The 12,499-nt window shown below is 38.0% G+C and overlaps 1 protein-coding gene across 1 annotated transcript in view; it reads left to right on the top strand.

Annotated features, from left to right (window-relative positions):
- Positions 1 to 586: 586 nt before the first annotated feature.
- LOC149141931 (ALG6, ALG8 glycosyltransferase family) overlaps positions 587 to 12,499 on the top strand; it is a 46,646-nt gene continuing 34,733 nt past the window's right edge. The window contains exon 1 of the mRNA XM_089447624.1: positions 587 to 1,416. Within this exon, the coding sequence (XP_089303750.1) occupies positions 643 to 1,416 (774 nt within the window). The 5' untranslated portion in view covers positions 587 to 642. The remainder of the gene's footprint in view (positions 1,417 to 12,499) is intronic.

Raw genomic sequence — 12,499 nt, 5'->3', positions numbered from 1 at the left:
ATTTAAACTACTTTGATAAATTGATTTTCAAAACAACCCTCCTATGACGTTAAGGGTTAAAAAACTAGAATGCCAAATAAATTGGTAAAGAATTTATGTACATAAGGCTAGTTTGGTAGGTTTAATAATATAAAATTTTTGAATTTTATGATCTATAATGAATTAAGAAAAATTTAAATTGGTAAAGAATTTATGTACATAAAGCTAGTTTGTTAGGTTTAATAATAGGGAAATTTTTGAATTTTATAATCTATAATGAATTAAGAAAAATCTTTTCTTAAAATTACATAAATTTTTTTAGTAAACAAAATGTAGTTAACCACTTATTGATTAAAAAAAACTAAAAATTTATCCTCTATAACTTCTACCCGTAAACTTTTATTAAATAAAAATTTATCAACAAATGAAAATAGCATCACCAAGGTGTTCCAAGAAAGCTGAGGATTAAAAGGTGAAATGATCACACAACGTGATACTTAATAATTATGAAAGTTATACCACGGGTAATGACAATAAATTAATAATAAACAAAATTACCTTTGGTCAAATGAAATCGATATAAAAATTACATTACGAGGAGAAAAACCCTGAAATGAAATCCACATAAAATGGGACCAAGGTTAAAATTTCCCAGAAGTAAAGATGGAGTGCACGGGAATTTCAGCAGAGAAAGAGGACGTGATTCACAAGCAGCAGCGGAAGGCTTCTCCTTCTACTGGTTTGTCAGAGTTAGCATGGATGGCAGCCATGGCTACTGTGGTGAAAGTCCTGCTAATCCCAGCATACCATAGCACAGATTTTGAAGTCCACAGACACTGGCTGGCTCTTACCCATTCCCTCCCCCTCAACCAATGGTATTTCGACGAGAGCAGTCCATGGACATTGGATTATCCTCCACTGTTTGCCTTCTTTGAGAAACTCTTATCCCTCTTCGCCGTCCGCGTAGACCCAAAAATCGTAGATCTCATAAATGGACTCAACTATAAGGCTGAAACGGTTGTGGTATTCCAGAGGGTAACCGTCATGTTAGCAGATCTTGTCTTGTATTTTTCTCTCTGGAGATGCTGCAGGAAACTGAGTTTGGAGAAGCAGAGGCTCGTTTACATCTCAATTGTCTGGTCGCCCAGTCTGTTTATCATCGATCACATTCATTTTCAGTACAATGGATTTCTGTTGGGCATTCTTTTGCTGTCACTTTCCTTTCTGAGCGAGGGGCAGGATTTCATGGGTGGATTGGTCTTCGCCGTCTTGCTATGTTTCAAGCATCTGTTTCTAGTAGCTGCTCCCGTGTATTTTGTGTATTTGTTAAGACACTACTGCAGAGGTCCTTACAGGATTGTGAAATTTTTCACAATGGGAATCTCGGTGCTTGCAGTCTTTCTTCTCGCATTTGGGCCTTTTATTTATTATGGACAGGTACGTTTCCTTTCTTGCAATGTTGTTCTAATTAGAAATAATGATATTATGTGGCCATCAATATGCACCCGGCAGCTGAGTAATAAAAACATCAATATACACCTGGCAGCTGAGTAATAAAAAAATAATGATATTTATATGGCAATCCATATGCACCCAGCTGATTAATAAAAAAATAATGATATTTATGTGGCCGTCAATATGCATCCTGTAGATCACGGGGTTTTGGATTGACGGTGAATGGGTGTGAATGGGTGTGCTGTTAGGGCATTCTTTGCGATAGGTCACCAGTTCAAATCCCCGTGGTTATTTAGGTTAGTCTAATAGATAAAAAAAAATAAAAAATATACACCCTCCAGCTGAGTAATAAAAAAATAATAATATTTAATACAACCAGCTGAGTAATAAAAAAATAATGATATTTATGTGGCCATCAATATGCACCCTGCAATATGCACTCTCCAGCTGAGTAATAAAAAAATAAAATAATGATATTTATGTGGCCATCAATATGCACCCTGCAATATGCACTCTGCAGCTGAGTAATAAAAAAATAATGATATTTATGTGGCAATCAATATACACCCTGCAGCTGAGTAATAAATACAGTAGAGAGTGGTATTTACACATTGAATGTAAGAATTGGCATTTACTTTTTATATAACTTTTGCCCTCTACTAAGTCTGCCACAATCATCACTTTAAAGTTTATAAGCATCAGAGGGTAAAATTCCAGTAAATGCTGTGGCTTGGTTAATCATTATAGCATTAGTCCTTCCACAAACAATTTATAAGCATCACAGCGTGAAAATCCAGTAAAGGCCGTGGCTTGATTATAGCACTAGTCCTTTCACCAGCTGCCTTTGAAAGCAAGGCAAAAACTAAACCTTAAATTTTTGGGAACTAGTCTTTTTATTTTGTCTAAAATCTTGTCTTAGTTCTGCAGCTGATATTCTGCCTTTAATTTGGTCTCCTGAAGCCATTCTCTTTCGGGTGAGTCATAGCGGTATTAGACAATTTTGATTTTGTTTCTGAAATCATAGAGCATCATACCAAGGTATATCTCCCAATGGGTCTCCATCTTAGCCAGAACATACATCCATTGGTTCGAGTAATTATTGAAGGTAAGATTCGGATCCAAATTCATTCCCATTCCACTTCAGATCCGATTTGTAGCTTTCCTGTAACCTTTATGTGCTCTGGAAAGCAAAGGAGCCTTTGACTTTGATAGGAGTTGGTGTTGTCACAAGGTTAGAGAGCTAGAGTCTTTCCATCCAAGTTTACCATGTAGTAAGTCTTCTAAAATGTCATCCTTGATCAAGATTTTGTAGCCCATGTTTCTTTCTGTGGCTCTAATAATCCACTTGACATAGATGGCTGCTGGAGTTTTAATGTTTGTGATTCCCGTTCCCATGCACTCAGGAGTGGAACGAATATTCCAGTTGACTCCACTGAACATTTTTTTCCTTTTGAGTTCGCCCAAAGGATATTTCTGAGTTTAATAAGTTTATTATATCCGCAGTTTGAGGTAATCCAACAAGACAGATAGTAAATGTTGGTGAATGCTAAGACTTTCAGACAAAACTGGAATCTGGTCGCCAAGAACATCAACTTGGTAACTTAGTGCAGTATCTTCTTTATCACTTGGTCAAGAGCAGGTTACCAAAGTTTTGTGGTTGATGGCAAAAGCCAAAAGTTCAAAACGAATGCCCTAAAATTTAAAATCTGACTTGTCTCTATCCCACCCATATGCCGCTAAGAAGCCCAGTAATGATGGGAAATCTGAGGTAAGCTCAGCATCTTCCCATTTATCTCAGTGACCGAGTCTTTATTAAAGATTTCGATGCTTCAAGGGAATGCCCGAGAAAGGGATAAAATAATGGTTTCTCTAGGAGAGAGAAGAGAAAACAACCTTTTCTTCGGGGCAGAGAGGTTTTTTTTAAAATCTTTCTTGCGTTTTTGTTTATTTACTATTTATTTTTTATTGCAATTTGAATCTAATTATACACATATATCTTGACACAAAAAGAAAATACGAAGTCTCATTTTGAAAATTTTGACATAGATTTACCCTAGTTTCTTCTCTCAAATCTTAGCAAATAGAAGCTAGATTCATGCAGTGATGAAAGTTGAAACTACATATGAAATTTTTGCAAAAACTGCCAATTGTTTTTTCCCTAGGCTTTACTGCACCAAAGTGCTGAAAGACCTGGACAATGTACTTGGGAAGCTTTTGTGTTGAATTTTAATTCCTGTCAAGCAGACCTGCACTCTTACACCTAGATAGCTTTAAAAACTGGAAACTTTCAAAACTGCTAGTAAGAATGCTAGATCTAAAAGCACTTGAATAACTGAAAATTACGAACAGCAAGTACTAGGATTGTGCAGCACTCGAATCGCATCTGTTTCTCTATTAGCTGTCAAAGAAAACTGTACAATGCAGTCACTCCAAAAGCTTCACTGTGTATATCAAAACAGTGAAGAGCCTGCCACGTTTCATAGGATAAGAAGGCTAGGGTTTACAAGGCAATTCCCTAATCATCGGTGCCTAGGATAGAGTGCCAAACCTGCATGAATGCATGTAGCGTCCCAAGGGGATTTTTGGGCTTATGGTTGGGAGTGTGAGCACTTAACAAGTTTTATCCAATAATATGCTCAAATTTGGCAGTTAGTGACAACAAATGCAATGCAACTGAATAGTCCTATATTTGAATAGTTTGCTTTCATCAACCATTCCAACCAAACATAAGCAGTTCAGGCCCTCAGTCTTTTAATACAATTGAAATACAGACAATGGCTAATTACATCAGTCAATTCTACTGCCCTTAATACTCTAAACCTGACCTCCATGGCTTCTGTTTCCAGCGATCTTTGAGATAGCTTAGGTCACATAGCAAGAGCCTCGTGCCTAGATGGTCCTTTGCTGCCTCCTGTACCTTGCCGCCACAGAGACTTGTATAACAGACATTGGCCATTGCATATGGTCTAATGTTGCGGTCTGGTGCCCAGGAGTATGCTGCTGCCTTAGCTTTAACTCGGAAGGTGGACTGCTGCTTTCAGAAAGTGATACGCAGCCCTAATTTGGGCCTCAGGGGCCCTGCAATGCTATAGGCCAATCCTTACAGAGCTCCGCTTCCTCCTAGTATCAATCCGCTGCACCAAAAGAACTCAGACTAACCTGCAATCCTGGATCGAAACCTTAATCTCCCATGTACAAAAGAATTACCCCCATTTACAGACTAGAAAAACATGCGAGAGTAGAGTATGATTTGCTGTTGCATACCAAGAAACCAAAGGCATTGAACAATCTAAAATGTGTGTGTGAATCAGACAAAATAGTGGGCAGAGAAATGTCAACTAGAAGTCATCAGAGACAACGACATTGACCCACGGGGCACGAGGTACAGGAAATAGATAAAGCAAAATCGTGGAATTGAAAGAGTCTTGGACATGGAAGTAAACTTATCAAAAGTAGCCCAGACAAATGTTGGAAGGAACATGACATTAGATGCAGACTTGCAATTTGAGAAAATGAGTCTGATATTTCAGGCACATTGATACCACATAGAACATACAAAGCCAAAGGAGTTAGGAGGTCATTTCTTTTCATCAAGTTTCTTATGACAATTATATTAAGATTATGGCATAAAGTTTTTTTTAGTTTGCCATGGAAATTGCATAATCTGGTCATAGAAAAAGCTGAAATTGTAGAAGTTTTCATTGAATGATGTTGGACTCAACCAATCCAATGTTCGAGATTTTTAGACTATATATTTTTATCACTTAGTATGTAATATTAGACAGAATTTTCATTCACAAGACAGTGAAAAAATGTATGTTAGAACCCCCTTGATATAAAGGAGATAATATTACCATACTAATTGACCAGGACATTGAGGATCATGGTGAAAAGATTGAAGATGATGATTTCTTATTTTGAGCAGTTGGATCTCCAAGGCAGTGGGAACCATGGAAGCTGTGCTTGACATATGTGGTTGTCTATGGGAATTTGGGAATTCAAGCATTTGATCTTGATTAGGGTGAAAGCAGCTTGATATAGTATTCGCAGGAGTTGCAAATCTGTGGAGGAGGGAAGCAAATATCAATCCAAATTTTGAAATTCATTATCATGTTTTTGTAAACATCTTTTTGATTGATATTGTTAAGAAGCATTTTGACTTTTGTATGAAGGTCTTTCTTAAATAAGGAGTGGCATATTGTGTTAGGGAGAAATTAAATTATGAATATATTTTTCATATATATATGGAGTGTCAAGTAAGTCACTTTATTAAATGACACGTTTTCAAGTTTTTGTAAGCATCTTTTTGTGCCGAAAGGCATTCTCCAGCCCAGTATGCAAGAGGTGTTGTAATGTCCGGTACTGTAAACATTTTGATTTGGTCAAAATACATAAAAGTAAAAATAAAAGTAAATAAAAAGATTATTGTAATGTAATATAAACATTTTAACTCCGTCAAAATAAAATAAAAATAACCTATGTTAAAATAAAAAATCTATGTTATTATTATTTTATTATTATTTTTTGTTGAGTAGTTAAGGTCCCTATGTTAAAATAAAAAATCTATGTTATTATTATTTTTTGTTGAGTAGTTAAGTTTAACTTGACTTGGTCAAGTTACCTGTGGTTTTTGAGCTGCAGGTTTATGAGAACGCATGGTATTCATGTGGAGTATAGCCTATTTAAGGGCGGGAATTAAACCAGCCTATATTGATCTTAACTCTGGATCTACCAAGCACCGAAAGGGATCAAATCTCTTGAGATGGAAATATCTTAAGATGTAAAGAGATTTGATCCCTCTCGACCCTTGGTAGATCCGGAGTTAAAATGGATCTACGCTGAATAATATTGTCAACAAAGTTTTGGTTTATGTACTAAGGAGGATTTAAACAAAAATCAGTGTTTCATGTGAAAGGGGGTGATAATTAGTCATGGATGTAATAAAGTGTTAAAGGGGAGTGTTAGAATATAACATGAATATATATATATATATATATATATATATATCTATAGAGAGAGAGAGAGAGAGAGAGAGAGAGAGAGAGAGTTTGTAATTAACTGACATGATTATTGTTATGTTAGATGCTATGGTTAGTGTTTAGGTGGCTAAACAACCAAACTACTTTTGTTTGCTATAAATATGTAATATGAGACATTGATAAAGGTGTGAGACATAGTGTTGTTGCAATGTTATGACCATAGACTCTTACTTTCTTTCTCCATCATTGAAATTCATGTATGCATCATATTTTTCCCAATATGATGATGTCGTCTTCCCCACCGTGCCTTCTCAAATATGCTGTATTGTTGGGTTTTGACCTCCCAGATGCCAATCATTTATTGTGGCTCTGACGCTATATTAAATATGGACATAGCACATATGTGGAATACTCGTGGAAGAGAAATGAGGGAGATATTTAATACCCTGTATTGTTGGGTTTTGACCTCCCAGATGCCAATCATTTATTGTGGCTCTGACACTATACTAAATTTGGACATAGCACATATGTGGAATACTTGTGGAAGAGAAATGAGGGAGATATTTAATGTGTCATAAGATACATCTTATTAAGTCCCATGAGACAAATGTAAGTTGGGTAACCAATTGTTATTGTGTTATGATCAATGTTGCATTAATCGTTATCGTGATAATATCAGCACGAGGAAAAAATCGGAAAAAATCGTAATTATCGGGAAAAAATCGGAAATAATCGGGAAAAAATCGTTTGGTACAAAAATCTTCATTTTTTTTTTAATTTTTTTAATATCTAAACCATCTACAACATAAAATAAATACATTGACACATAAATATGATAAAAGAACTAATATATAAGATGTTTAATATCATTTCTAGTGCTAAAATCACACATAATAGTGAATCATGTCCTGAATAGTGAGTCCTGACTCCTGAGTCCCAATTCAACCTCAAAATATCAACAAAAAATATAATAATGTATCTCATATCATGAGTCATAATGTCATATACAATGAAATGAACCAAATAACTATAGTCTAATACCACTGATTTCGGTGGAGTTGGCAGGTCGCAGTAGACTATGGAGTTTGCTGTGCTCTAGAAGCTGAAGAACTAGGAGCTACAGGAGGTAGACCACGTCCTCTACGTGTGATAGGGGTAGCTTGGGTCACCTCCTCCTCAAATTTTATTTATTTATTTATTTATTTGTATTTTATTATTATTATTTTTTTCTTCTTCCCACGATTTTTTCCCAAAAAAAATCGCAATTTTTTTTCGAAAAATCGGGTAAAAAAAAATTCCGAGTACTAGCGATATTCTCGTTCTGATGAAAAACTCGCGATAAAACGATAAAGTCGCGATAATATTGCGATTTTCACAACACTGGTTATGATATAACATAAACACTTTACATAACCTAAACCTTGTTTGTGACACATGATTCACTTAAACCAATTTATTAAAACTGGTAACACTAAAATACTGAGCTATCTAATAAAACATGACCATACGACCCTTATACTTGTTGATTTTCTAGATTTCCTCGACTGATAATTTTTTTTTCTCAGTAAAACTATGCTAATCTATTTAATTATGTACATAAGAACATTACAGACAGAAAAATAGGTTTCCCATGGCCGACAGTTGCACTGTGGGTTGGCAGCTGGCCCTTCCAAAGAAATGAGTCCAAGCCGCCTCAAAATTCATCAGAGTTTTCATTCTTAAACCAACATTACCCTCGCAGGGGCTTTGACACAAAAAACTACCCTCGCAGGGGCGACCAAGGACTTGTGCTATCGCCCTTAAAAGACCTACTAACTGAAACCAAAGCACATAAAGACCTGCATAAGAACTAAAAGACCCAGACATAAACATGTGATTTATCCCATGCACAAATAGCGACCGAGACAAAAGACTTGAACAAAAAGATGGTCGACGGAGCGTTCCACTGACTGCTACTCTTCAGGCTCCTCCTCAATGATCGGGACCCATCCGTATTCTTTAGGGAGGCCTTCCCGTTCTTCCCCTGCCTTGGATGACGACGCCTCCTGCGTCTGAAGTTGGGTGGGAGCCTTCTCAGGAGCCCTTTCCTCAACCCTTTGCGGTTGGACATCGGAGGGCGATTCTCTGCTGCTCGACCCGTCTTCATCCTTCTCATTTTCCTTAATAAATAGGACTGAAATGTGTGCGCTGATGTTTCCAAGAGTAAACACTGCAGTGCCAAACGCTGGAAGCGAGGGTGGTCCTGCATTGGGCTACCCGTGTCCATGAACTGTGTAGCCTGCAAGTGGGGAGCCCCGGCCCTTCTGTGACAATAGCAGCAGCAACAATGGTGATGGGAATCCGCTGCTGGAAGGCGTGAGGAGCCCCCTCGACCAGTGCCGCGTCTGCACGACATTCTTTCTCTTGGCCTGGCCATGATGGCAGTGGAGCTGACTGTGTAAAACAGTGCTTCAAAGGCAGGGCCTCTCTCCTCAACACCTGAAAATAATACAGTGATGCCCCTGCCTTTATCAACAGGGAATTCGACGGCCGCAGCGTCTGCCAGAAGGAAGAGTTTGCCCAGGCCCGTCTGCGCAGCGTGCCTTCCTCTCTGAGAATGGTTATACCCCATACCAACATCCAGCTTAATTCTATCAACATTCTCTTGATACCTGGGCGCCATAAATGCGCTCTGCCACCAATACAATCCGCCTTAAAATTCATTGAAGGTTCTGAACAGAGGCCTCAGAATTTATGTCTTCGGCGGCGTTCCGAGTGTCCTCCCTCGTGTAGATTCGTGTCGTCACCTACTGGTCATGTGGCCTAGCATCCTCTGCCGTGCGAACACCCGCATCCGGGTTTCCTCGACTGATAATTACTTCCAATGATTTTATCCATTAATTTATCTCATGTTACATTCATCATTAAACAATTACACAGAAAATATTCAACAATAAACAATAATGCCAGTAAGACCAAGAAGAGACAACCAAACAAGAGGACACAAAATTTATCCTGGGAAAACCCCAACAACTTTTTCTTAGAGAAATTTGTCCATTCAACAAAGAATACATCTATTCTTTCCAGTCAAAATAAGAAACAAGAATAATTAGAATCAAACCTGGGTCAAACTTGGTCAACCAACATAAGAGTAGTCTCAAAAATTCGGGCAACTTGAGCCTTAGAAAATTCATCCTTCTTTCCAACCCTAGATTAGGCCTCAGATCCAACCCTAGATTAAGCCTCAGATTAGCCCAAAATTCTACCTCAGATTGGTCTGAATTCTGTCTCAGAAGTGATCCGAAATATTGCTCAAAAGGAGAGGATGAATGGCTTATTTGTAGTGAATGGATTGTTAGAAAATCATAAAGGCAGAAAGATTTTCTTTATATAGATAATTACTTGTGATATTCTTGTGTTTTTCTTATGTTCCTCTTTTATCTTTTAGTTCATCAAGCAATTACCAAAACAATAGCCCCAAGATCACAGACACCAGATGTAGGTGGGCAGCCAGGGAAAAACCCCTTTCTGGGGGAAAACCTAGTGAACAACTCTTCCTTAATAACTTCACGAGATAATCCAAGACTCTTGACCTAGACACAAACTTCCTACACCAAGTCAACCCTTTCCTCCTTTTGTAGATGGTAACCCTTTCAACAATAACTTTGACCTAGTAGTAGCCCAACAACAACTTCGACCTAGCAGTTAGCCTGGCAACAACTTTGATCCAGCAGTTAGCCCAACAACAACTTTGATCCAGTAGTTAGCCCAGCAACAACTTCGATCCAACAGTTAGCCCAACAACAACTTTGACCCAACAATATCGTCGTCCTTCGAGCAAATATCCCAGTAAATCCACACGAGTGAGAGAGAGACAAACCCATAAACTTTGATCTTCCTTCTTCCAACAACTTCACACTTTTTTTTGCTCTTCTTCTCTTAGATATTGAACTTATGAGTGAGATGCTCCAAATGAATTCGAATTGCTTCAATATATAGGCTTCTGGTGAGGTCGAATTACTCTGTTTGAGGTCGACTTGGTGTGGAGGTGACAAATACCTTATTTGACTCAATAGTAAATCTTTTTACATGATTCAAAAGCCCAAGAAGGGTCTCTTTAAATGGACAATGACTCTAATGACTCAGTATAAATCCTAGAAGTCCTCAATGCGGAATTTGACCTAAAACATGATGACCCAAGCATGAAACCCATGCTTTAATAAGTCATAATAATAAATATAAAAAAATCTTTTTCTTTCTTTTGATAAATACATGTGTTTGTTGGGGTGAGCTGACCAGAACTTGTGGAGGAGCCGACCTTACATTTGGGAGGCAAAATTCACAATTTAAATTTCAAAATTTTCTTTATTTTAAGTCGACTTGAAGTACAATTCGTATTTGTCAATTTTGGAGGGCTATTACAAATTATGAAGACCAACCAAAGCTAGAAAACTCCAACACTCCCTCTTAGCTATGAAGGTATTCATAATGACTTCCACAGATGTTCTCTTGTTGAAAAAATTGTCTATTCCAAGAAAAGGTCGAAAGAGCTCAGCTATGTTGATGTATCCATCCACCATAAGTTCAATACTAGAACCATGAGGAAAGGATCCCCGCATCAGCATCAAAGGAGGAACTAGTCACCCACTAGTCCTAGGGTCACCAACTCAACAAGTTGTCACTTGGAGACATGTCAGGAACCCCACTTGACCCATGGTGAAACCCGAGGCCCATTTACCATTCCCACATGTCGTCACATGTCATTGAATGATAAATATTTGCTCGATACTATAAGGCACAAGCTCAACCCACTAGTTAAACCCCATGGCAATATGGTCAGAACCCCACTAACCGGGGGAGCAATCCAAGCCTTGATGCTAACAGGGCCAATCTCTCCAACCATAAACCATGGTTTCCTGATCAAACCCCATGACCTAAGAGAGCAATCGAGGCCTTGTGCTTACAGGGCCAATATCGCAAACCATAAACCATGGTTTCTTGGTCAAACCCCATGACCTAAGAGAGTGTTATGAAACCAGCTTAAGAAAAGATAGAAAAGATAGATCAACGCCTTAGAATTCAGCCTCTTCGAGGGGGCAACCTCCTTTACATTACATAAATGAACAATTCTTGGATGATTCAAATGACAAAACCTCCTTTCTATATATAGGAGTCTAAGGAGTCACAATATAACAATAGAGGGATTCTATGGGGCACAGTAATAACAATATGGGGACAATAGGGGCACAACAATATTAATAAGGGGTACAACTACAATAGTAATGGGGTAATCACTAGTACTATAGGGACCCAACATGCCCCTCTCCTTCAAAAAAGTGGTGTCCTAACGCTTGAGTAGTTCTGGATGCTTCTGTATAAATTTTTCATCCTCCCATGTGGAATCTTCAGCAGATAAGTTCTTCCACTTGATAAGATACTTTGAAATTGATCGATTTCGTAGCTGTCGAGTTCTTGTTTCTGTGACTGCTTCTGGTTCAAATATAATTTTTCCTTCCTCGTCAAGTTCTGGCAATATTGTTTGAACTGGGAGCTTATCGCCTATAACCTTCTTTAAACATGAAACATGGAAAACTGGGTGCAATCGAGAAGCTGTAGGAAGCTCCAATTTGTATGCCATAGTACCAATCTTTTGCAACACCTTGTACGGACCATAATACTTTGGTGATAATTTATTATCCTTCTTAGCTTGCTTGAGGGACATTTGCTTATATGGTTGTAGCCGTAGGAATACCCAATCACCTACATCAAAACTTCTTTCGCTGCGATGTTGATCTCGCTGTTGTTTCATTCTATTCTGTGCCAACACGAGGTTATCCTTTAAGAGTTGGAGGACTTGTTGTTGATGTTCGATGTGATGTTCCATTGCTTGAACCTTAGAATTTTCTCTTAAATATGATGTGATGGATGGTGGCTGATACCCATAAAGTGCCATAAATGGGGTCATTTTTGTTGCTGTATGGAAGGAAGTGTTATACCACCGTTCAGCCAGAGGCAACCATTTGACCCATTGTGTCTGTTTATCAGATACAAAGCAACGAAGATATCCTTCCAAACATTTGTTTACTATCTCAGTTTGCCCATTAGAT

The sequence above is a fragment of the Pinus tabuliformis genome, chromosome X (genome assembly GCF_031772625.1).
Source record: "Pinus tabuliformis cultivar Carrire ecotype Pingquan chromosome X, CPIR1, whole genome shotgun sequence".
Taxonomy (NCBI): Eukaryota; Viridiplantae; Streptophyta; class Pinopsida; order Pinales; family Pinaceae; genus Pinus; species Pinus tabuliformis.
This window is presented reverse-complemented; position numbering and strand designations above follow the sequence as displayed.